The sequence below is a fragment of the Leuciscus leuciscus genome (genome assembly GCF_965113295.1).
Source record: "Leuciscus leuciscus genome assembly, chromosome: 6".
NCBI lineage: Eukaryota > Metazoa > Chordata > Actinopteri > Cypriniformes > Leuciscidae > Leuciscus > Leuciscus leuciscus.
The window spans coordinates 1,214,221-1,241,467 of record NC_138730.1 but is presented as its reverse complement, the minus strand read 5'-3'; the positions used below and the strand labels follow the sequence as shown (position 1 = coordinate 1,241,467).

At 38.5% G+C, this 27,247-nt stretch overlaps 1 protein-coding gene across 3 annotated transcripts; it reads left to right on the top strand.

Annotated features, from left to right (window-relative positions):
- The first annotated feature begins 2,559 nt into the window (after positions 1-2,559).
- LOC309502021 (tripartite motif-containing protein 16-like protein) lies at positions 2,560-26,389 on the top strand. 3 transcript variants are annotated; one of them, XM_082174344.1, is made up of 6 exons: positions 2,560-2,718; positions 19,261-19,471; positions 21,462-21,496; positions 23,778-23,855; positions 25,409-25,444; positions 25,642-26,389. In XM_082174344.1, exons 5-6 carry the CDS (start codon positions 25,411-25,413, stop codon positions 26,160-26,162), a joined length of 555 nt encoding a protein of 184 aa, XP_082030470.1. In that variant the 5' UTR covers positions 2,560-2,718; positions 19,261-19,471; positions 21,462-21,496; positions 23,778-23,855; positions 25,409-25,410; the 3' UTR covers positions 26,163-26,389. The 3 variants fall into 3 exon arrangements, with proteins under 3 accessions (XP_082030470.1, XP_082030469.1, XP_082030471.1); XM_082174343.1 differs by lacking the exons at positions 21,462-21,496; positions 23,778-23,855; XM_082174345.1 differs by lacking the exons at positions 21,462-21,496; positions 23,778-23,855 and having other exon boundaries at positions 2,586-2,718; positions 19,277-19,471.
- The last annotated feature ends 858 nt before the right edge of the window (positions 26,390-27,247 follow it).

The window sequence follows — 27,247 nt, the reverse complement described above, 5'->3', positions numbered from 1 at the left end:
CAAATTTAATTAAAACATTTTTGGATGTTTTGTAGAGTTTTGGGGACTTCGTAAAGCGGCTTTATAAAGATGGCAGAGTCGTCAGCTCACTGGAGAACTGGATGCCCAAACTCCTCTAACACAGCTATAGTTGAGTTATTAATAAAGATAGAAAGCAGCTCTGTGGTTATTATACAGAGACATGGGGATAAGGGGCAACCCTGTTTAACTCCACGTTTGATAGGGAATCGGGGCGATGTTCCTCTTGATAATGAAACTGAACTATTTGAATGTTCATAAAGAGATTCAATTATATTTCTGAATTTCTCTCCAAAACCAAATAATCTTAAACAATTCAAAATAAAAGGGTGTTCAAATGAATCAAATGCCTTCAAAATCAAGAAATAAAATAAAACCATCATCATCAATAAGATGTCTATAATCTAAAATATGCAGAACTGAAGGAATATTATAATGGATAGATCTTCCTTTCATAAGAGAAGAAGAAGAAGAAGACTTCTTTCAGAGAAGACTCAAGAAGGTTTTGGTCCAACTCTATATCTTAAAGAAGAACACTGTTGAGATGTGCATGCTGTGGATTAAATCCCAATTTATTATTCCCAAACAAACACATTTAATATCAGTAAGCATTTGTTTTGGCCTCATGTCTTGCTATAACTTTAAAAGAACTTTTCAATGCACTGGCGCTCATCACTGAACACAGCAAAGTAAATATGATTACTATAATACAACACTCCCACCTGTGGGTTATTATTACTGTATGACACGAGTAAACCTGCATCAACACACAAAGCACAATCCATAACGTAATGTACTCATCACTGTCATCAGTACATGCTAATGCCATTTAAACTTCATTTATAGCCTACATTTTATAAGTTAATATCTTTTTTAAATCAGCCTTAACCTTTTCTAATAAGGTCTGCCTTGATTCTGAAGCATTATTCTTGTCCATCACACGTTTATTTGTGCTATTTTTCATGTATTTGGTGTATAATTCCATTGTTCTTCACTCTTGTCTTTTCAAAATATTTAATAAATAAACTGAGATGAAGAGTTTGCGGTTCTCAGTCTTTATTGAACACTTCAGTTGGTCAGTTTTGCGACATGATGCTATTAAAATCACAGCTCTTAATACATACTGGAGACCTTTTACCAGATGAATGCATCCAGATGTTATCTAGTAATCGCTGAAGTCATTAAATGAACCCAGAAGCTTTTCTGTCAGCAGACTAACGTTACTGTTGTTAGCAGTTAGCACTGAGCATTAGCAGTTAGCACTCAGGCGAGGAGGAGCTGAGTAAATCTAGCCTCACTCACACAACAGCAGATTCCACAGGGAGCAAGTACAATTCAGATATCTTTACATATAATTGTGACTAGTCGAAACTGAATTAGAGATATCTCTAATTACCTTTGTGTATGTGTGACACTTTGGCAAGCTGTTTTAACATTTAATCCTTAATATGTACCAGTATCTATTTTCATGCTACTATACTTATTCTTTAGACACTAGTGCTTATTCTTGTACTAATACCTTTTTTAAATATATTCTAAATACAAACTAATTCCTATTTATTAGATACTAGTACTTATTCCAATAGTGTCTAGTATTTCATTATACTTAACTTGCAACTAGTAACTTTTTCGACCAAAGATATATCCTGAACTTGTACTAGTACTTTTTAAATTTGCCTTTCTGCTTAGTATGCTAATAATTAATTGAATATTAATCAACCAACAACATATAAGAGAGAGATTACACAGGGAAAGAAAATGAGAGGGCATTAGAAGTGATATGAATGCATTTCTTATGTGATGGGCAGGGTTAGTGTGTGTGTGTGTGTGTGATGGGCAGGATTAGTGTAAGATGATAGAATATACGGTTTGTACAGTATAAAAACTCTTATGCCTATGGAGAGTCCCCGTTCAATTTACAGCTATATTTTTTATTTATTGTTTTCCCTCTTTATGTTTCATTGTTTGGCAGTTCTCATGTGTTTTGATGGGATTGTTCATTCATTAGCATTGCTGTTTCAGTGATTCACTATTGTCAACAGGAGAATTCGCTGTGTTTGAGACACTGACCTTTAGAAACATATCAGTTATAAGGAACATAGAAATAATAAGACCATCTCTGGTTTCGCTTCTCTCTGATAGAACGAAAGACTTACATTTGTAAGACACATCATTCTTAGAATGCTGAATTTTATTAACATTATAAGGGCAAGGTATACCTTTTTATCACGGGCCATACTCATAAATATAAATTCCCAAACCATAGCCATTTTTAGTCTAAAATATGATATATATCTAATATATAATTTAGTCTAAGATATCTATGACGTCATTACAGATATCTAAAATGGAGTTTTGACTAGTCAAATAAAGATATCTCAAATCAGATTGCTTATAATTGCGGATATCTCTAATTATCATTCTTACTAGTCAAATTATAATTATGATTCTTCAAAATACATTTATGACTATCCAAAATATATTTATGGATAGTCAAAACATAGTTTTCTATGCTGAAACGGCTTGCCACACAGTTCTCGGTTCTGTCCGATCTGGTGAACCGGTTCGACCGGTTCAGTAAAAAGAACCGGTTCAAAAGAACGATTCGTCATCCCTAATGAACATAATTATAACACAGACTCAAAACTGCGCTGATTCAGTCACCCGATTCTTTCTTCAACATCTTTACAAGATCAGTCGGTGAGTACTGAATATTCACATCTCTCATTAACATAATATTCGCGGAGACTAAGTACATAGATGTGTAAAACAGTAGACAATTCAGTAAATAAAAGTAGCCAGAGACTTTGGTGGTCTATAAATCATAAGAACAATAGTGTGAGACCTGACAAGATGACGGCTCTGATACAGGGATCGAGCACTTTATTACAGCTGTCAGGATAAACTAGCTATCTTATTTACTGGCTCTATCTCTGAGGAGTTATGAAAGCAGAAAGACTCGTTTTCTGTTTACTTTCACTTTGTAAGAAAGCAAAGGAGGAGATCGTCGAAATGATATGCTGGCTCCCCAATAATACACATCACAACAGCGATAATCATAAAACATGAACAAAACTATTACACTTTGATCAATCTGAGTGGCGTTTGCTTTCATGTCACGACGTCATCACGCGGGTGTGTGTGTGTGTGTGTGTGTGTGTGTGTGTGTGTGTGTGTGTGTGTGTGTTTGCGTATGGCGTTCCGGTTATTTAATGTAACTTTGCAAAATGCACTCGTCTCAATGAACGTGACGTCTGCGTCTGCCAATTAATTGTTTTTACTATTATTTTTATATTGAACAAAGATCACAGGGGACACATGTATCACACACACACACACACACACACACACACACACACACACACACACACACACACACACACACACACACACACACACACACACACACACACACACACACACACACACACACAAGGAACTCGAGGTAGAGCAAGGCAATACAGTACATTTTCAAACAAGATACAGTAAGAGATAGTCTACTAAAAAAATATTCATAAAACATTTAAAGGAATAGAAATTAAACATACAATACATGATTAAAAACAAATAGAAATAAATAACATGAAACAACGAAAAATTATGTTTTGTCATCTTCAGGAATTCAGGAGTAACTTATAATCAAACCTTTTTTCTTTTCTTTTTTTTAACAACAGCAGTTTTAGCGGCTTTCTTGTTCGCTGATAAACAGAGAGTCGTGGAATAACTTTACATCAACACAGAAAAGCCTAAACTTGGGTTTAGAATCAGTGACTTGACATTATGGAGATGAAACTGGCCACATAGAGTTAGCAGTTTTAATCTGCCGTCCGTCTCTTTTCGAGTCCCAAATCAAAAACAGGACATTCTTTATTTCAAATTTAAATAAAAAAAATATGAAGTTTGTTGTAAGCAGAGAAAATAAGCCAGGCTTCTCCTTTCCAGAACTCCTTCACACAATCACATTATGAGGTCAACTTTCAGTGTAGCATTTCCATTTTGTTTCCCCAAAAATTTGTTTATTTATTTAGTTGAACATTATTTAGTTAGTTAGTTAGTTGGGAATATGTGGATTTAGGTAATTATGTTTTCATTTTTATTTTTTAAATTAACTTATGTATTCATTAATTTGTGTATTTATTTGTTTATTTACAGTGTTATACTGTGGTGTTTCAGTCAGGGCCTTCAGTAAGAGAGAGCTGCCTTGGTGAAGCTATTAAGGCTGTTGAAACCCGCGCTGGTCCATGTTCCCTCACTGCTATTAAACAGCAAACACAGCCAGTAAAATAGCTTGTTCCGCTCAGTGCTAGCTGTTAGCCAGTCATGGCGGTCGTAGTTGCCCTCAGTGAAGTGCCGCACAAAACCTTTTCCGGCCTTGGTCAGCCCATCCAGCTCAGGTGTAGATCTTCCTTTTGAAATGAGCTGTTTCTTCTCTCCAAACAAACGCCTTGAAAAAGGCACACGAAGGAGATCGCAAACAGGATCGGCCATATCACCCGCCAGAATCTCTAACGGTTGATGACCTCAGCCATGGGTCCCTGGGGCGTTCATCACTACGCATGCTACCAGTGCTGGTCCACGGAGCTGTGGTGCGTTTAGATGACTCATGGAAAATACAGCTCAGCCTCACAAAAATGAAGAAAAATAAATAAATAAATAAATTAGATTTTGACAGGGCCAGCAGAGAAGTTTGTGTGATAGACCACAGGCTCGGTACTAAATTTAACAATTATTTATTAAACACTAAATATTAAATTCAAATAACAATTTATAATTTATAAATAACCAGCTTTTCAAAATAACACTTGCAATGTGCAATTTTAACAAACTATACAAATATTTAAAAATACAAATGCAAATATTTGTGCTAAAAAGTGCAAAACAACATAACAACTGAAACAACAACAACTGAATTTGGGTGTGGGGGGGTGCTACCACAGAAACCGAAAATTCTCAGGCCAGCAGCATTTGTCCAAATTTCAATCTTAACCATTGTATTTCATCAGAAACGATCTGAAAACAGGGCTTTAAGTGTAAAATAGCGAACTTGTCCTTTAAAGGGATAGTTCACCCAAAAATGAAAATGCTGTCCTCATTTACTCACCCTCATGTTGTTCCAAACCTGTATGAATTCCTTTCTTCTGCTGAACACAAAATAAGATATTTTGAAGAAAGTCTGTAACCAAACGACTGATGGACCCCATTGACTTCCATAGTAGGAAAAAAAAAATACTATGGATGTCAATGGGGACCAGCAACAGTTTAATTACCAACCTTCTTTAAAATATCTTCTTTTGTGTTCAGCAGAAGAAAGGAAATCATACAGGTTTGGAACAACTTGAGGGTGAGTAAATGATGACAGCATTTTCATTTTTGGGTGAACTATCCCTTTAAAGTGACAGCGCAGGGTTCGTGGTCAAAATGAACACAGATTGACCTGAAAATATAGTAATCATTATCTCACCATAAATGCATTTAATTAAATAAAATGTAGAAATCTCACCATAAATGTATTTAATTAAATACTACTATTTTTCACAGTCATCTTCTTACTTTAAGACCGGGGTAAAGCAAGGAAAGCTACAATTTACCTCAACAAGGCGACATTATGAACAACACTCGTCTCATTCGTGGAGGTGGAAAAACAAGTTCTTTGTGGCATGCAAGATGTATTGTAGCCTATTCAAATTTAAATGCAAAAGAAAAGGCATGAGAGTCGGCTGTTTCTGTCAATTTTAAGTTTTAATTTAAAATGTTTGCGTTGTACATGGTTAAATATTTGACTACTTGCTTGAGCAACTTAATATAAGTAGAAGTAATGCATGGAATAATAGCCCTTCTGTAACGTGCCGGAGAAAGCAGGCGGAAGCGAGGATCTAAACGCAAGGTTTTAATGAAATAGACATAGAACAAATAATAAAGAACTTCAGGGATAAAGAAAGAACACCACGAGCATGACAAGACTATAAGCAACCCTTACATGTACAACAACTGACAAAGTAACAAGTGAAACACAAGGGCTATAAATACACAGGGACCAACAAGCTAAACAAGATAACAAGGGGGTGTGGCTAAGTAGAAACACCTGGGGATACTAATAAACTAGAAAAACTACAAAGGACTACAAAACATGACACAGAACAGGAAATAACTAAAGTCCACACAAGACGAGGGAAACACAAGACAGGAATCATTACACCTACGTTGTTTAAATTGTGTTTGAACGTGCATACGTCCATGTGACCCTGGATCACAAAACCAGTCACAAGTCGCACGGGTATATCTGTGGGTCAAAATTATCGATTTTTCTTTTATGCCAAAAATCATTAGGATATTTAGTAAAGATCATGTTCCATGAAGATATTTTGTATACATTTTCTACCGTAAATATATAAAACATTTATTTGTGTGAGTGAGTGCTGCACAATCGCAAACATAAATGGACAATTTTAAAGGAGATTTTCTCAATGTTTCGATTTTTTTGCACCCTCAGATTCCAGACGTTCAAATATTTGTATCTCGGTAAAATTGCCCTGTCCTAACAAACCACACATCAATGGAAAGCTTATTATGAGCGGTCATAAAGGGATTGTCAAAGGTTTTTTTTTTTTTTTTTTTTGTCACCTTACTAAATTTTTCGTCAACGATACCAGGGACACCGAAACACGGGGGAACATGAAATTTGGTGGGCATGTAGCCCCACTAGACTTCTAAGGAAAAAATTGGGCCCACATTGGGTTTGGGGGCGCTGGGCCCCCCCAAACCCAAAAAAATGCAGTTTTTCCTAAATAACTACCTGAACCGTGGCACCGAGGATGGAGACATTTTTATGGTATGTTGCTCTACTAGACTTTTACGGAAAAATTTCGTTTGGACCCCGGGGGCCACTTCCCCCCCCGCGCTGGGGCCCCCGTAAATTTTTCGTCAACGATACCAGGGACACCGAAACACCGGGGAACATGAAATTTGGTGGGCATGTAGCCCCACTAGACTTCTAAGGAAAAATTTCGTTTGGTCCCCGGGGGCCACTCCCCCCCCCCCCAAAAATGCAGTTTTTCCTAAATAACTACCTGAACCGTGGCACCGAGGATGAAGACATTTTTATGGTATGTTGGTCTTAAGGGCCCACATCAACCTAGCCCATAATCACTCATTTGTGATTTGCGCCCCTCCCATAAAAAATGAAAATGCAATATTATTCTGCTTTAATCGCCCCTATCTTCAGTGGAGATGTTCAGAACTGCACCATATTTCATGTGTATGATTAACTTGACAACCTCTGGGGGTATCCTCTGCTAAGTTTTGTAGAATTTCATCCATGGGGGGGTATAAAATAAATTCATTTATGTGCACATTTAGTGACTGTACACTCATCGGCCTGTAGATGGTGCTGTTGAGCGAAGGGTTGCTGGTTTAGGATGATACTGTCACACACACACATGCAGGAATACAAACAAACGCAAGCATGCACACACACTGACATCCACACGCACAGACACACACCCATACACACACATACAAATCCACATGCACAGACACACACACACAAACACACGCGCACACATGTACGCACACATACATACACGCACAGACACACACACACACACACACACACACACACACACACACACAGACAGACATGCACATACTATTACTTTTTTTAGGTATATACATAAACACGCAATACAGCCAAATTACTCCACGTCATTTATTTTTGTGGAAAGCCAGTGCAGGCCTGAGCGGCGGTCATATTTTGTACCGCGATGCGGTACATCTAGTTTATTCAGCTTTTAGATGATGTATTAAAGCTCAATTTCCAAAAATGTAACTATGTGACTGGTTTTGTGGTCCAGGGTCACATATGTGTACAAAGAGAATCGCAATGCTGACAAAACTTTTTTTTTAAATAAAAGTTGCTGATAATTTCTGGATTTGAAATAAAAATAGTGAGTATGTGTTTGTGGTCCAGCAGCGGATCAGTCACTGCAAACGCAGCATATGTGAAAGCACTATAGCGCGTGCCGCTCCTGCACCGCACACACACTGCACACGGAGTGTGTGTGAAACAGGCATCACGTCGCTTCCACTTGAAAGGGACTCCTTTCAATTAAATTAAATGTTCTCATTAATTTATGGAGAACAACAGAAACTGACTCGTTCAGTGTAGACATAATCACTAATTTAGTCATTTTGCAGGTGTCCGATGTAGCAAAGATGTGAAAAGCAACCTATGATGGCAGAGCTTTCAGCTTATAGCAGAGAGTGGAGCACTACTAAGTGCTAATCGGGATTTCTGTCTAGATATGTAATAAACATTTTGCAAAAGAAAACCTCAAAAAGGTTCATTATAATTATTTCAAACCAGTGCTGCTTCTGGGAGACTAGCGCTAAATTCATCACCTAGCTTAGCGCCATCTGCTGTTCTAGAAGAGGAAGTTGCTCAACTGCATTTGTGAGAAAATCGAGCCGAGAGATCTCATAAAAAGTGCCTCTCAATCATAACTGATATCTGTCATTTGCACTAGATTTGGTATTTGTTCATAGGTTACATGCAATTTGTAGGATGGTTTGTATTTATTTGTTAAGTATTATCTTGGCTCATTTATTTATATTTGTAAAACACAATACATATGTGTTACTCCTCTGCGTTTTCTCTCAAATTGACCTTTGTACTTGCACACTGCTTTCTGTTTGTTTGCGAGTCGAGTTTTCCTTTGCAAAGCAGATCGAGTTTGTTTACAAAATGCTGGATTTGTTTGTTTAATTATGGCACAAAATTCACTCCATACCGACACCCGTGAGATATTTGGCATGTCAAAATCCCGCGGTGTGAATAGGCTTGTTTGAGATGCGCCTCGCCTGAAATAGCGGCTGCAGTGAAGATCGCGCGGTTGTGAAACGTAGTTTGCGGATCAGACAGAAGTTGTCGGCGATTCTTTCTTTTGCGCAGTGAACACACACACCAGTGACTGAATGCTAACACAGATAGTCGCGCAGTGTGAACACACACACCAGTGACTGAATGCTAACACAGATAGTCGTGCAGTGTGAACACACACACCAGTGACTGAATGCTAACACAGATAGTCGCGCAGTGTGAACACACACACCAGTGACTGAATGCTAACACAGATAGTCGTGCAGTGTGAACACACACACCAGTGACTGAATGCTAACACAGATAGTCGCGCAGTGTGAACACACACACCAGTGACTGAATGCTAACACAGATAGTCGCGCAGTGTGAACACACACACCAGTGACTGAATGCTAACACAGATAGTCGCGCAGTGTGAACACACACACCAGTGACTGAATGCTAACACAGATAGTCGAGCAGTGTGAACACACACACCAGTGACTGAATGCTAACACAGATAGTCGCGCAGTGTGAACACACACACCAGTGACTGAATGCTAACACATATAGTTGTGCAGTGTGAACATACACACCAGTGACTGAATGCTAACACTGATAGTGGTGCAGTGTGAACACACACCAGTGACTGAATGCTAACACAGATAGTCGAGCAGTGTGAACACACACACCAGTGACTGAATGCTAACACATATAGTTGTGCAGTGTGAACATACACACCAGTGACTGAATGCTAACACTGATAGTGGTGCAGTGTGAACACACACCAGTGACTGAATGCTAACACTGATAGTGGTGCAGTGTGAACACACACCAGTGACTGAATGCTAACACAGATAGTCGAGCAGTGTGAACACACACACCAGTGACTGAATGCTAACACATATAGTTGTGCAGTGTGAACACACACACCAGTGACTGAATGCTAACACTGGGGGTTGTGGGTTGGTGTCCGATGATGTGCCAGTGGTGGTAAATCACAACTTAAAACATGTTTTCATAAAAATATTAAGATTGAACATGGGCATTATAAAAAGATATCTGCTATTGAAATCGGTGTGAACAGATGCACTCAGTCTCTCTATAAACAACTCAAGTCATATCGTCATAGCTGATAACAAACATAGGCCAGTAAGACCACAAAAAATAGGCATTTGGAGGAACTTGTGAGATGTGAACCATATTTTATTAACTTATTAAATTAAGTCAAGTCAAGTCAAGTTTATTTGTATAGCGCTTTTCACAATAGAGATTGTATCAAAGCAGCTTCACAGTATTAAATTAAAATAATACAACAAAGTTTGTTTCAAGTAGGGATGTTAACCGATGACCGTTTAACCGATGGTTGTCCGTTTCGACGTTAACCGATCAAAGTTGTTGGTAGTCGGTTAAAAAAAAAAAGTGATCTCTAAATTAGGCTATTATAGACAGTGGACTAAACACTACTACAGTTAGCCATCTCATTCCAAGATCTTTTTGTGTGATGTGAACAAATCCCTCACACTCAATTTTTCATAACTCGCCTGTTTGTACTTAATAAACCAATAAAAACATTTGGTGCGAGGTCACAGCGTTTGGGTTCGCGCGCTCACAAGGTTTGCGAAAAGTAAAGGCTACAGGCTAAAACACTCGAGGTTAGAGCCAGGGCAGACGACAGGATGAAGCGTACAAAGAAAAGTAGTGTGTGTGTGGGACCATTTCACCAAAAAGAATGACACAGATGTAAGTTGCAACTTGTGTGATCCAGTGCTTAAATACAGTAGTAGCACAGATTTGTCTAAAAATATCTATTATCTAAATATCGATAAAAAAACTATGGCGAAATGACGGCGTTTCCATTAACCGATGTTATGCGACTAAAACGTCCTTTTTTCTCTCGCGATAAGTCATTCAAAAAAATCACGGCAAAGGACGTGGGTAAGTTTATATATATATCACAGCCACCGCATTAGACATTATTATTATTATTATTAATGGAAGGAGACGTGGCGTGTTATCCAAGCATTAATGGCAGGGAAAGACACTTAGACTACGAATGACACATATAAGGAGTTTCTGGGTGTTTCGCCCTCATTTCTGCTCCGAGAAGGCTAATTATTGTTTATTTTATGAATTTAATAAAGAACTCTGTCTCGTATTCTGTCCAAACGATCCATGTAGGCTACTTTTGTGTCCATTCGTTTTTCCTTTTTTAACCCGTAATTGAAAAACGAAAAATGAACTGTTGTTGTCTTTTTAAAATGCAAAGTGGAACACCAAAATATGAATTTGAACTGGCTACACAAACTGCTGCGCAAAAAAGTAAATAGCCTATCGACGAATTTTCAGATTTTTGTTAATGACTTTTTGCCCCTTTATTAAACATTTAAAATATTCACAAATTAATATGGAAAACATGTCGATTTTACTGGTTTTCTAAGGCCAAATTAGAACCTGGAATTGATATTTTTCCCGCAGTGCTGAATGAGAAGAGCCATTAATATAAACTATTGTTTTCTAAGTGTCGGCTAAAATCACATCTCCATCTCCGCTGTTAAGCAGATGCGCTTAGAGAGAAATGCACCTTTCGTACGGATTACATAATCAGAAGGTATTAGCTTTCGAGGTGAATTGGTTCGTTTTAAAGTGGACATTTCAAGCTTTAGCCTACATAGGCTTTGTTTCAGTTCTCGCGCTCCAGTTTACGGAGATCATGAAAGTGCGTCTGATTGTTTTATTTTATTTTACCAGAGCACAACGTTTTCTTGTTATTGTGAGTTTACACAAATAAAAGTAGTTGAGAATAATGTATTATTTTCTGCATGACCAGAAATGATAGAGTATTTTAAGTTGTTTCCACTGTTGATAGGAAAATGCAAGTGTTTGCGCCTGCGCCTCCGTGCCATGCAGTGCGCGCTCCACACTCAGCTTTGTTACTTTTTTGCATAAAAGCGTCTTATAAATATAGCCTATTAAATGTTATAATAAAATAATATAAAATAATTATTATTTGCGTAGCTATAGGCCTACATGGACCTCAAACACACCGCGTCTTCTAAGTCAAGTGACTGTAAATGCGCAAAAACTGTTTCCATTGCAGTTTTGCGAAATATTCCTTTTTCGAATTGCCTGAAAAACCACCTCATGCAAGCGTAAAAACGTTATTGCGATAAACGGGAGTTTATGCGAAATTGACGTGTTTCCATTGTGCGTATTTTCAACTCGCAATTTCAATTTGCGCAATTTGAAGGGTAATGGAAACGCGGCTTATGATGTATCACCTGAAAACGCGACACCCGCAAGCCTCTTCGGGTGAGAAAGGTAGCCAAAGCTAACCTACCGTGTCATCTATGCAAGCTGGTAGGAAATGTGACAAACAGTGTGTGTGTGTGTGAGCGGGAGGCAGAGCGGCAGAGAGATGCGACAGAGTTGCGAAATTGCAGGCGCGGCTCGAAATGGCTGTTATTTCAAATAGCGAATATTTTAAACTAATCGGTTAACCGGTTTCAACCGGCTAATGAGGCTCGGTGGTCGGTCAAGAAAATGTTTAGTTTTCGCCATCCCTAGTTTCAAGAGGAATTTATTGATTGATAAAATTTAATTAAATATCCCCAAAATATAAACTCTGAAATTAACAGATCCATAACTTATTAACTTTAAATTAAACAAATGCTTTCATACTCAAAAAAGTCTATTGGAAAAAAAATATATAGTGCAGGAGACTTGCAAAGGATCTTCCATGAACATGATAACATCAGTGGCCCAGAAGTAGTAGTGTGCAGTATTGGAGCATGCCTACTTCCTTTTATAAGTGTACTTCTTGTCACTCCGTGCAGCACTGAGAAGCTGTTTGTCTTTCAAACAGATCCAGTAAAACTCTGAACAGGACTGCTCAAAGTTGAGTGATCAGGAGCTCACTCCTTATGAGCTCCACAGAGCACCTGTTCCTGCTGTCACTCCATTTGTTGGACATTCTGGAAAAGATCATTTCCACATAACCAGTGGATGCTGGGATACTTAAGATGTGGCTGATGATAGACAGCATGTTAGGCAAGTTAGCTACTTGAAAGAGAGCCACCCACCTGGCAGCCACGTCTTTGGACTTCCATTCATCATCTGCACCTTCTCTGAGCCCCTTCAAAATGCTATTTGCTGTGGTGCATTCATCATAAAGTTCATCCATCCATGCTGACTTTTTGGATGAGGTTAAGCTTATTAGTGATTATCTCAGTGTCGCTGAAGGAAAGCATACCATGGTGCAGAGAGAGAGGTTGCAGGGAGAACAGCCAGTTGTCCTCTGAAAAGTCAAACCATTTCTCAATGTATGAGATTGCTGTGTTGAGAAATTCTGTGAAATCTCTCCTTGCCCTGTCTGCATCATGTGGGAGAAGATGCTGCAGCTTCACTTTTGTTAAGTAGCCATAAAACTGGTCATCTCTTCTCTGTGTGAGTTTTTGCTTGAAGGTAGACATTATGGAATATAACTCAACACAGGTGGTTGAATCATTTTCCAGCTTCTTTACAACATCCTCAAAGAGGGAGAGGATGTTATTGGAGAACAGGAGGTAAACTTCCACATTATCAGCATCTTCCTCAGTTGAGGCTTCACTGAGCTTTAATAAAGCTCTGATCTGTCTGGGACACTCTTCACCCAGGCTGATGAAATAAGACCTGAGAGCAGTCCAGGATTGCATAAGCCGGGAAATGGCTGGATTGAGGGACAGCCACCTTGTTGTAACATGTCGCAGAATCTCGCGGAACTCCACATCACAGAAATTGCAAAAGTCTTTCAGTGATTCCCTTCGTTTGGCAGATGTGGAGAAGTGGCCATAGACTTTCAGCACAACATTTTCCACATCTACAGAGAGCTGGTCAAGAGCATGCTTCACTGTGTTGTGCACAATATGGGCATGACAGTTCCCTTGCCGCAGATCTTTTTGCTTTTTCTTTAGGTTGGTGAAGACAGAGTTGTGGATTCCATAATTTACATTAGTATTGTCTGCACTATATGCTGTAACTTGATCTAACGATAAGCCAAATTTATCAAGGGAATGTTCTATGTAATCCATAATACCAGCAGCTGACTCATCTGCATTCTCTCCAAAATCCAGCATTTTGTTGCAGATCCCAGTTTCTGGCCTGAAATACTGTACAGCAAGGGGAAACATCTTCCTGTTCCCTTTATTTGAAGCATCGGTCTGTATGGAGAACGGGAGGGGTTTACCTGATGTTAAGACATCAACAACATCAGCCACTGCCTTTGGAGCAAGGACATCTTTGGCCAATGCTTCTGCCTTAGTTCTCCCGATGGACATTTTCTTTATGATTTTTGAGTCATGCAGAATCTTTTGGTTAAGCTTGTGTCCACAGTCAGCACTGTTATAGCTGAGGTTATGTTTAACCGTGTGGTACACCTGCGTTAACTCAGCTGCTGTAACCTAGAGAGGAGTAGGATGAGAAATTGCTAATGAACTTGAGTAATTGTATAAGGTGGCGTGAACACAGATTTTGGATAAAATATTTGTCATTGTTTGCAGACAGAAACACCATCCAAACAGTGAAACCACATAATAAATAACCAATCTACAAACATTTCTAAATTCATGTAAAACACACAAAAAATGATTGGTAAGTTAATCTATTTGATATAGTCTATTGTTAATTCTACAGTAGCCTATTGAAGGATGTAGGGGTGACCCCGAATAGTGGAAGATTCGATGCTTCGATAGGAGGAGCCTGATTCGACTACCGATCTCACGGTCGAATCTTCGCAGAGGTGTTATGAAACGAGGATCATGCCACTTTGGCTATATGAGGGCGCTCAATGTCTGATTACACATAGAACTACCGGTTTTCTGTCAATACGTTAATATTCGTATTATGATAATGCTGTATATAAAAATGTGCAAAGAAAGAAGCTTTTAATAAATATTTTTTAACGTGCGAGAATAAATCCAAACACCCCGTGACAGATTTAAGTTTCACTTTCAATCCGTGACCGACAGAGGAGCTTCTTGGCGGCAAGTATTTAAATCTTTAACAATGTCTGAGATAAGAAAATCGAATTTTTGATGAATGAATCATGTACACCATCAGAAAGGATATTCTCCAAGGCTGGATTTAGCATCAGGAAAACCAGTCTTTCACTCTGTCTGTGTCCGTTGGAGTCTTTTGTGCGCGCAGATAAAATACATTCTAAAACACTTAATGTGAAAAACGTTTAACGACTCAATCTCCTAAAATAGTTAAATTAAAAATATAGGAGGAACGCATTGCGTTCATATTCTGGGTTCATCTGCTTCTCTGCACATAAAGTGTGTAGGCTACTGTGTACATTAAGCCACGTTAAAGTGCCTTTTAAGCATTTTAAAAGCTTTTTTCACGTTAAGCATTTTAGAATGTCCCGTGGAAAACCAACTTGTTAACGTTGGCCGGCAGAAGTGCGATCATGGTTTTCCTTAATTTAACTATTTTAGGAGATTGAGTCGTTAAACGTTTTTCACGTTAAGTGTTTTAGAATGTATTTTATCCGCGCGCACAAAAGACTCCAACGGATACAGACAGAGTGAAAGACTGGATTTGTTCTCTCGATCAGGTATCGGGTACAAGTGATTTCAAAATTTTTCAGCCGGTTCTAATTGGATTTTTGGATGCTGTGAACATTTTTAGCTAAAAAGACTGCCACTCCAGTTTAGCATTTATTGTTGTTTCTGCAGTTAAAAAGACAAATTTGAAAATTCGGGCTACTATCGTTATTTTAATAATTTCTTTATTTTAATTTTATTTATTGTTCTGTCAGGGTTATCTAATCTAACTATTTGTGGCTTGTGCTTTGAATATATGTTCCCCTGCACTTTAGGCATTTTGCACACATTTGCTCCTCATCTTGTGACTTGATTCTGATTTATTTCGTTTTGTATTTTATTTATTAGAAAGGTATATTCTGTTCATATTTAATTAATTGTTTATTTTTTCGGTGCATCGATGTTGTGCTGTACTTAGAAGCCTCCTCGCACAGGTAATTTAGCCGATTTAATTAATTTTTTTTATTATTTTTTTTGCATGTAAAATGCAAATCCTGTCTGCAGTGTGGACTTTCTGTAGTTGTTAATGTTATTTCTTAGTTTTATTGATCCAAAATGTTTTTTATACATTTTCTTCTATAGCTTTGTGTGATTTTCTGTACATCGCGGCTTTGAATTGTTAAAGCCCCGCCCCCAGCCCCACCCCCATACACATGATTCGACTATTAGTCGACTATAGGCAAGACTTGACGATTCTGATTCGACTATGAAAATCCATAGTCGGGGACACCCCTAGAAGGATGCAATCATTTAAATTAATTAAGTTGTTTATTTGCTTCACATAGGCACTATATTTCTATTATTAAATATATCTCTTATTAAAATAATGCTTATGTGTCTGACTGTACACCTTAACCGTAATAAACAAATCGGTAACACTTTACAATAAGGTTCATTAGTTAACTACATTAATTAACATTAACTAATAATGAACTGCACTTATACAGCATTTGTTCATCATTGTTAATGTTAATTTCCACATTTACTAATACTTTATTAAAATCTTGTTAATATTAGTTAATGCACTGTGAACTAACATGAACAAATGAACAGCTTTATTTCTATTAACTAACATTAACAAAGATTAATAAATACTGTAACAAATGTATTACTCATTGTTAGTTCATGTTAGTTAAATAATACATTAACTAATGTTTAATAAATGAACCTTATTGTAAAGTGTTACCAACCAATCATACCATAACATGATTCATTTATATTTTTAACATTATTTCTTAACAAATACGCAGCCTATGAAATCTAATGTAATCAATCAGGAAATTATTGAGGTGATTAAAAAACTGTCATTACACTATCTGCCTCAGGAGATGATTGAGGTATGAAGAACTGTGAGACGGTGCTTTGATTTCTGTGACCTCTGGCATTGCGGGAATGTTGCTCTCCCAAGGCATGCTGTCACACATCTGACAAGCCACCGTGCGCAACAGAGAACACTCGCCGACAAATTGTGCAATTGGCTTGATATTCATTTCCGCTGACACTTTCCAGCCAAGTATTTGATTCCTCCCACTCTCGTCGGTACTTTTGCATCCGCTTTCGTTTCAGTGCTGGACGCGGGGGGGTATCTGGAGCAGCCTCCGCCATTCTTTCAAATCGACTCTCTGCCAAGAGACCTGCCCTCCTCTGACTCTGATTGGCCGTGACCCTGAAACAAACCAATCAGTCCAACGATGGCAGCAGTGAATATTACCCAATCAGGGGCAGAATAGGACGAGTGAGATGATTTGCATGAGAGATGCTGCATTGAAGACAACTCCGAAAATACGGGACAAACCCCGTCCCGTGTTGATTCAAAACGGGACGCGCTATTTTATTCTCAAATACGGGACGATTCCGTATTTTAAGGGACGGGTGGCAACCCTACACACACCAGTGACTGAATGCTAATACTGATAGTCGCACAGTGTGAACACACACACCAGTGACTGAATGCTAACACTGATAGTCGCGCAGTGTGAACACACACACCAGTGACTGAATGCTAACACAGATAGTCGAGCAGTGTGAACACACACACCAGTGACTGAATGCTACAATGCCAGGGCGCAAAGTGTTCTGATTGGTTTGCGCATCTGAGCCGCCTCGCCATAGGTTCGTGCAGTTGCCGCAGCACAGCCAATGACCGTACTCGCCGTTCATCTGTGTATGCTGTGTAGATTTGGCTTCAATATTCTCGAGAAAAGGAGTTTTCCTATAGCGTAAGCTAGCCTTAATCAATATGAGAGACCTCTCGAAAGGGAACCGAGGTTACGTCAGTAACCGTGACGTTCTCTTTCAAGTCTTGCACTTCAACAGACAAACTCACACAAAAATCATATCAACATGTCCGTCTAGATGAGCCGTCCTAGCAGACATAATCTGTAATGCCTTACGTGAACTATATAAAATATAAATATAAATATGCACAATATAAAAACTCAATCAATAAAATACATTAATGAAGAGCTATGCACAGTACATAAAGAAACAAAAAATATCAAGACAAAATACACAGAAGACTTCACAAAATATTAAAAGCACGGCTATACAAGTAAGTTTTCAGACGACATTTAAAAACAAACACACATTCAGATGATCTAATATCAACTGGCAAACTATTCCATAGTTGTGGAGCCCTCACTGCAAACGCTCTATCCCCTTCAGTTACACATCTAGTCTACAAGCCAGCAGCTTATTAAAAGAAGATTTAAGACATCTCCCTGATTCACAAGGTTTCAGGAGCTCAGTTAAAGCTTCAAACCATTTAAAGCTTCATATGTCAACAATACAATTTTAAAAGCGATCCTTAAATAAACAGTTAATGCAAAGATGCTAAAACAGGTGGAATATGATGAAATAACTTTATTCTTGTCAGTAGTCTGGCTGCTGCATTCTGCACTGATTGTAAACGTGATACAGTGTGATGGTTCAAAGAAGAGATTGGTTCAAAAAGCATTACAATGATCAAGGCTGGAAGAAATAAAAGCATGAATAAGCTTCTCTGTATCATTAAAATTCAAAAACCGCCTCACCTTGGAAATGTTTCTTAACTGATAAAAAAAAAGACTTCTTGACATGACATTAAAAATTTTAATTGGAATCAAAATAAGTATTCAGTAGTTTTCAGTACCTGAAGACTTATGTTAGACCTACCCGTAAAACATGAAAAGCACTGTTAATTTTATTAGTATCTTTGCTCTTTTGTATTTATTTGTGCTGTTGCTTGTAGTTAGATTATTTGTTCTTAGCCATTTGAACCATTGCACCTCTACCATACACTATAGCAACGAGGCAGCGACTCGGGGAGCCAGAGGCTTGGCACAGAGGTGCACCAGAGTCAGCGAACAAGTTAGCAGGCGACTTACAATACCAAAGTAACAATTCACAGTTTCTTACCCTTAACCCATATAACATGCTTTAAGTCATGAACTACATTACTCAAAATGCACCACAGATTACTGGCGTGCATTTCAGTCTGTGCAGCACCGAATTAACCACTCGTGTCATCAAACGGAATGAAATGAAACTAAGATCAATATTAACAAGCTTGATGAATGAACATAGGACATAACCTGATACTTCAGAGACTGTACCTCTTATAGAAATACGACACAATCACATGTTTAAAGCGAGACAGTTTATGCAACATATTAAACCTTTAATTTAACACACAACAGGGTTAACAACAGTATTACCACCATATTTTGTTCTGATTTCATCGTAAGTTATATTTAATATGCTCTATGAGCTTGTCTGAGTTGAACATTAACAGAGACACATACCTCTCTGCCCCTGAAACTGCAGAAGTCCCCAGCTGGAGAAACTGTGCAGTTCAGAGTGGAGTACCAGCAGGAGAAAGCAGATTCTGGCGCTGAGGAACAGTGGATTATCATCAGCACCGCTGAGGACGAGTTTACTCTGACTGGATTGGAGGTTGGAAAGCAGTACTTGATCCGCTACAGGATAGTGGGTAAAGTGTGAGTGAGTGAAGCCAGTGACACTCTACCGTCTTCAGGTAAGTGTCATATGCCAAAAAAAATGGCATTAATCTATGTTTACTTCATTCACACAGTCAATGCTTGTGTTGACATATTTCCTAACAGGTGTGTCTATTAATAAGGGTTTCCCATTTGACTGTATATACTGTATATTAACATATTTCCTTTGTTCATGTTGTTACAAATAGTCCTTAAAGACGCTGAGTATATTATGCAGTTAATGTAAAATGTAGGCTACTATTCTTATGTCAGGGTTTGAGTGATGAACGGAGCGAGGACTCAATAATACAGAAGAATAGGCTTTTATTAATTGTAAAAATGAAACAGAACACAAACAAAAACTAACCCGAGGGGGAAAGCATTACTGACTTTTTCTGGATAACACACAGAGGGAGTTTTGAGAGGTAGACATTAGACGACGATCTGGCACAGGACTGCAAACACAAGGAGAATAAATAGGGAGAAAACAAGGCAGGTAACGAGGGAGGACAGGTACGACAAATGAACCAATAATCAGGTGACAAGATGAGCGGGGTTAGACAATTGACAGGAGAGCACAAGGACACATACATGACAAGCCATGTGCTCTCAACAAACACGACAACAAACATGACTGAAACACAAGCACATGGCCAGTAAAAACTAATCACAAGCCATGTGTTCACAGAAAATGAGACATGAACACACAGCCAATGAGCACTCACACACACTGCGTTCACACGAAAAACGAACACACAGCCAATGAGAATCTCACAGACTGACTGTGTTACTTTTGTTCGACGTACATGGCAATCATAGTTTTTAAATTCCAATTGACGCGTTCAGTGAGGTTTGACTGAGGATGGTATGCGAAGGTGAGTTTTTGTGTTACTTGCCACTGCTTACATAATTGGGCCAAGAGGTTTGAGGTGAATTGTGTACCTCTGTCAGACACGATGAAGGCTGGTGTTCCCCATCTTGTGGAAATATCCTCTGTAAGAATTTGCACAATGGTTGTAGCCTTAGCAGCTCTCATGGGGAAAACCTCTACCCATTTAGTGAAATAGTCCACTATTCTGGCAGGTGCTTCGTGGAAATGGTCCCATGATGTCCATGCCAAGCATATATCCAGGCTCGACTATGGGCACACTTTGTTGCCCCCCTGCAGGTTTTAAGTTAGCGGGCTTATGCTCACACTTTTTGCAGTGCTGCCATACATCAGTACGTATCGATGGCCAATAAGCAAATTCTAAAAGTCGCATAAGAGTTTTAAATTTACCCAAGTGACCACTCAGAGGGCTGTCATGTGCAAGTCAAAATTACTTCCTTCAGTTTTGCAGGGACTACAATTTGAAATCTTTGGCCTTCTTTAGGGTCTGGAACACTCCTAAATAAAACCTCATTTTTAAAGACGTAGTGCGTTCTCTTTAGATCACTTGCATCGGTCTGTACTTTAAAAGAAGAATCAGAGTTAGGTGTACTTAGAACAGGTGCTCTGGTGAGTTCATCTTTGATGAGATTAAATGAACGCTGGCAGTCGTCTGTCCACTTCTTTCCTCTTCAGTGCGTGTAAGGGTGCTGTTTTAGTGGAGAAGTCGGAAATAAACCGATGGTACCAAGCCGCAAGGCCTAGAAATCGTTGTACCCATTTTAAGGACTTGGGAGTTGGGAATATTCTGATTGCATCCACCTTGTCTGAATTCACCTTGACTCCGTCCACTGTGATTGTATGGCCTAAGTAGTCAAGCGAAGTACATATGAACTTACACTTCTTGAGGTTAAGAGTGAGACCGGCCTTGTGCAGACTATGAAACCCTTGTTTGAGATGGTGCAAGTGTGTTTGGATGTCTGGGGAGTACACAATAATGTAATTGATATAGACCATGCAACATTTGTTCTTGTGCTCTCTGATAACTTGCTCCATCAGCCGTTGGAAAGATGCTGCTGCGTTTTTAAGGCCAACGGGAAGACACAAGAATTCATATAGCCCTGAAGCGGTAATGAAAGTTGTCTTTTCCATACTTGCAGAATCCATTTCAAATTGCCAGTATCCGCTCTTTTAACCCTCTGGGGTCTGGGCTGTTTTTGGGGCCCTTGAGATGTTATGACATGCCCTGACATTTGTGCTTTTTTCAGTTGCATATAAACATATTAATGGCAAAGGTGTAAATTCACTCTATATAGCACAAACAGGGCTACCATAATATGTGAGCCATGTGTTTGTACATGTTTTCATTTTTGAGAGAATAGTGTTTATGCGTGGTTATTGAAAAAACTAAAAACTAAAATTTCTGAAATAAGGCCACAAAACACATAGTAAATATGTGTCAATAAGACTTTTGACTAATGGATGTCCTCGCCTGGAGTTTTTTCTTCAAAATTATGTGAAAATAGTCTTGCTTTATCGTTCACATAAAACCATACATTGATTTAAATTGATGTAAAACAGGTTTTGCTTGGAAAGCCAATATGCGAGGGGGCGTGAACAAGGAGTGGTTTACACCTTAGAATACAATGTCCCACCCACTCTGCATAATGATGAGCCATTCATTCAGGTGTGACACTGACTGAGCCACAATGCAAGGACAAAAGATATATTTAGAAGAAGACTTATATTGACCATTTAAGATTTTGCTTACATCTATCTTGTAAATATGTTTTGCTATTTTATTAAAAAGGTTACAATTACAACAATAATTACAATTTCAACAATATTTCAAGTGTACTCTTTCTTTGTAAAAAAAAATGATTATAGGCCTACATTTTATCTATGTATTCATTAGTTTGAATATAGTCAACATTGGAACAGATAACATCTTAATTGATGACTTTATTTTTGACAAAAATAGATATAGAAATTGCTAAACAAAAGCTTATTTGACGTGGCAGTATATTCTACAGTAAAAACTGTACCCAAATCTAGTCAACAAGATGTTGTCTTTCATATTTCGCCTGACTGTAACGTTGTTTTCATGAAATATTAGGGCATATTGTTAATTTGCAGTTTAATACGTTGCTTATACAAATAGCCTACATTTTTACGATTTTTACTCATCTCAGTATAGCAATACAGTTTGCTAAAACATCATCATTCATTCACACACGCAATTTAAATTTAACTTCTGGCAAAGATGAAGTTGACGATAGGCTATTGACTCGCGATCTTCGCAGTAGGCTAGTGAACGCACCGGAGAAATGCACATTTATTAGGCTACATAGTTTTTTGTTTTGGATGGTTTTGTTTAGAACCAGCTTTCTGTAAATATATTTCACATTTTTTAGACATGTGAGGCGAGTAGGCTACGGTCTGGTTAATGATGATCTCCAGTTCAAGCACCTTATGTTGTGATTGCTATAGCCTATATTTACTTTAAATCCAGGAAATTTGTTAATGAAAAAATTATTAAAATTAAGATACAATTGATACAAAACGAAATTTGTTTTAAAGAAAGGATTTGTAGTTTCTGTTTTGAGGTCTCTGTGAAAGTTTGAAAGTCTTTTAGTGGGCTTTCAGAGCGCTCGCGTCCGTAATGGAGAACTGTCACGTAATATTGTTTTTTCCTCATAAATGCGAACATGAAAAATAAAAGACAAAAGACTTTTAAGTAAAACTTACTCCGAAATTGTGTCCTCGGCGGAATTCGCTCTTCAAAATGCTGCCGTTTGTAGTCTGAGTTACAATCTTCCTCTGAGGAAACAACTTCCTCGCTGTCCAGAATCATCTGAAGGGCGTCTTTACTGGAGAAGCGTGCCATACTCAAAACGCGATGAACTATCAGTAAGTCTGATGAAGAAACTGTGTTTTTATGGCATTGATCGGGGGGCGTATGCGATGCATACTAGATCACCTAAACTATTTACCATTTGAATAGCGCCGGGGGCGGGGCGGCCTCAACTCATTATAGAGATAATGAGGCAGAAGGAAAAACGGTACCTCTCCTTGCTTTCAAACGGATTACATGAGTTGAAAACATTTGTTTTTTATATAAATTACTTCATTTAAAAGAAGAGATTTCAAACTTCATAAAGACATATCTCACGTGTCTGTGTGAGAAGTATTCGGTGAGTTATTGTTCATTTTCGGACGCGTTTCAGAATGGACTACACTGACAGAGAGAAGGCAGAACTCGCTTCGTGTTTATTTTTCTTTATTTGGCGAAAAGCTCAACACTTTGTTTTTATTATGAGTATACACAAAAATAATACACATTTAACAGAATCGACTGATGTACGAAACTCCTATGAAAAATCAAAGTCAACAGAGTATTTATGAGTTTATTTTACACTGATAAAAAAAAAAGCGAGCTGGTATCGCCGGCGATACCGTAGACCTCAGGGGGTTAAGTCCAACGTGCTGATCATCTTGGCTCCTTGGAGAGAATCAAGAATATCCGTGATCTGAGGCATCGGATACGTGTCGAGGTGAGTTTATGCGTTAAGGCCACGGTCATCAATGCGTAACCGGGATCCTCCATCTTTCTTATCTATGACCACCTCAGGTGAAGTCCACGGACATGAAGAAGGTTTAATGATTTTTAGTTGAAGCAACTCTTTAATCTGTTCTTCAATAAAATAATTTTTAGCTCTAGAAACCCTGTATGGTCTCTTTCCTAAAGGGAGTTCATCAATTGTTTTAATCTCGTGCTTAATAAAATTCGTACGACCTAGCCTATGGGTACATACTGAAGGCCAATCACACATGATAGCTTTCAATTGATTCTTTACTTGGTTGAAACATGTGAGTTTTCCACTGCTTGGTCGATCAGCTTCAACTCATCGTGAATCATTCCGCCTTCTCCTTGTGCAGCATAAAATTGGACAGCAGCGTGCTCGTGCATTTTATTAAAACACATAGCATGACTAGAGTTAGCATCAGGCAAGTATATACGTGAAACATTAAAATCGATAGTTAGTTTGGCTTCTTTGAGGAAATCCAATCCCAAGATGACAGGAACAGACAAGTTTTAATCGTCCATCACATAAACTGTGACTTCACGTTTCACTCCATATATATTTCGCATTCCCAGAGTACTTTACCCTGAGTTTTCTGACTCTGGCCATTAGCGAGCATGAACGTTTGAGCACTTCTGGTCAATTGCTCATCCCTCTTCCTCAATCTCTGCCATACTTTTTGCTGCAACAAAGAAAATGTGCTTCCTGTATCATTGAAGTATGAATGAATGAAAATTATAGGAGCTTGTAGTACTTTGTTCCACTGAGAGCTAAAAGTGGGATCAATAAAGATGAGGCGTTTAGCTTGACCATTTCCCACTTGAAGATTTCTTCTTCTGCTCCTCATCTTTTCCTTGACTCAATCTTCTCTTGCTCTCTCCAGTCCTTCTCTCTATCAACTGTTTTTACTGTTCCCCTCAACAGTGAAGCCAAGCGTTGCATGCACTAGTTCATTTTCAGACATTATAGGATTAAGTGATTTAGTGGCATCGCTCTGTAGTTGAAAGCAAAGCGTTCTTGTGATTTAAGTGAACTGATATATATGATGAAAAGTCCTTTCTACAAAAGAAAGCAAAATAGCTAACATCACTCATTATTCATTACAAATACACCAAGACATTAGCATAGTCTGCCAATAATCACGTTTGAGCGTAAAGAGTAGGCAGGTCGCATTAGTTCAACCATGCGTTTCCCCCTACCAAATGAACTGACTTGTTGGTGGGTTACCAGGCTTATACCCGGTAGCCACCATGCACTAGCGCCCTCAAGCGGCTCCTAGTGGTATTACACTTGACCCAGATACCTCTTTTTAGGCAATTGTGAAATACAATAATAAAAACCAGGTAACGTTCAGACCGTTACAATGGTGACATGTCAATATTACCAAACCCTCAATAGTGATTGTGTTAGGATTTGGGCTCTGTAAATAATGTTGGAGGATTTCTGCATGTGTTAGCAATGGATGCTGGATCATTTTCTCTTGACATGATAATCACACTCTTCATGTCTGTTGATTTCCACAGTCATGGCTCCCAAGACCAGGAGCGACTTCCTTCAGTGTAAGTCAGAAAACAAGCAGAGAAACTCACTGAGTGTGTTCATGTTCTTCCTGTAGAAGCTGAAAGAAAACATGACAGAAGAGTTTTAGAGTTGATCATGTGAATGATGATTAAACTGCACTGAGACATGAAGAGTTCAGATACATTGAAAGATCAGATTCATAATTCCTGATTGTGATGTGTTTTATCTCCATCAGATTCCCGTCAGCTCACTCCGGATCTGAACACAGTGAATAAACACCTCCGTCTGTCTGAGGAGAACAGATTGATTACTGGCAACTTCACAGAGCTTCAGTCGTATCCCGATCATCCAGACAGATTTGATTGTTATGAGCAGGTGATGTGTAGTGAGAGTGTGTGTGAACGCTCTTACTGGGAGATTGAGTGGCGTGGTGGTGTGTCTATATCAGTGTCATATAAGGGCATCAGCAGGAAGGGATGGGGTGATAAGTGTGGGTTTGGATTTAATGATCAGTCCTGGAGTTTGGACTGCACTCCCTCTGGTTACTCATTCATACACAATAACATAGAGACTAAACTCCCTGTAGTGCCCAGTCGTAGAGTAGGAGTGTATGTGGATCACAGTGCAGGAGTACTGTCCTTCTACAGCGTCAGCGGAGACAAAATGAGCCTGATCCACAGAGTCCAGACCACATTCACTCAGCCGCTCTATCCGGGGTTTTATGTTTTTCTTGGATCATCAGTGAAACTGTGTTGATGGATCGGAATAGACTGTAGAGAGATCCTAGTGTTGATGGAGATCAGCTTCCTTTAGTTTTATAGTAGAGTCACATCAATCATTTATAATTTATGTAGAAGTGGGATTTGTTAAACTTTTTAATCCAGGTGTATTTTAGAGGTTCAAGCACTGAAGCTGCTGCAACATTATTGTACTTGTACTATTTTGCCAGTTATTCCTTTCAATAAATAAATTCATAAAACTGATACATCAAAGCACTGTAATGATATTAACATGTGTATGTATTGATCTGTATCTGCTAATAAAACCTAACAAATCCTAATACATTCAGAGGAAAGACACCAGCAAGATGCTCCGATCCGGCCACAGGGGGGCGCTACAACATCTCGGTTTCCTCAAGAAACAACTCTTTGATATGCCAACGTGCTATGCAACAAGGCTGCTTCTCCGCAACTGTGTCACTCATTATAAATCGATTTAAAAGTCTCTTTTTAGTCTCTTTCACATCAAACTTCACTTCTCCTCTTGCGATATTTTTTTTTTTCCAATTAGATAAATCAAATACTCAAATATCTTTGGAGAGATCTGAATCTCGTCTGCTCTGCCGTGCGATATCCGGAAAATCTTTAACCCTCATTGGTCGGTCCTCACAAACACAAATTATTTTAATTGGCTGTTTTAATAAAAATAAAAATAACTAATAAAATTAAAATAAAAAAAATTAAATGTTCTGCTCATTAATTTATTTCAATAATGTGTTAATTCTTTTCGTAACCTGGGTTACACAAGACTTTAAGTGTGGCCCATCAGGTCATCGAAAGCTCTACACACACTTGCAGTCTTCACGCCTACTCGAACACTTGGGCCAAATACAGGAAATATGTAATATAAGTAGACAAGTGCAAAGACCACAAGTGTGTGTGTTCGGACCATAGACATAATAAATACATAGACGCCCCATTGGCCGCTTTGGACCGTTGCTGCGATTCGTCAACGAGTCCGCCATATTGATCCGGGCGAGACCGCTCTATAAGCAAATACAAGTAAATGGGGAGCTGCGACTTTTCTGGACAAAAAGCGCAATAACGTTAAGATTTCTCAAA

What these genes read in the sequence shown, in the direction of transcription:
- LOC309502021 (XM_082174343.1), top strand. Translation starts at nt 25,411, where the DNA reads ATGGCTCCCAAGACCAGGAGCGACTTCCTTCAGT. An exon ending in CAGGAGCGACTTCCTTCAGT is followed by an intron (nt 25,445 to 25,641) that starts GTAAGTCAGAAA and finishes TATCTCCATCAG; the next exon opens with ATTCCCGTCAGCTCACTCCG.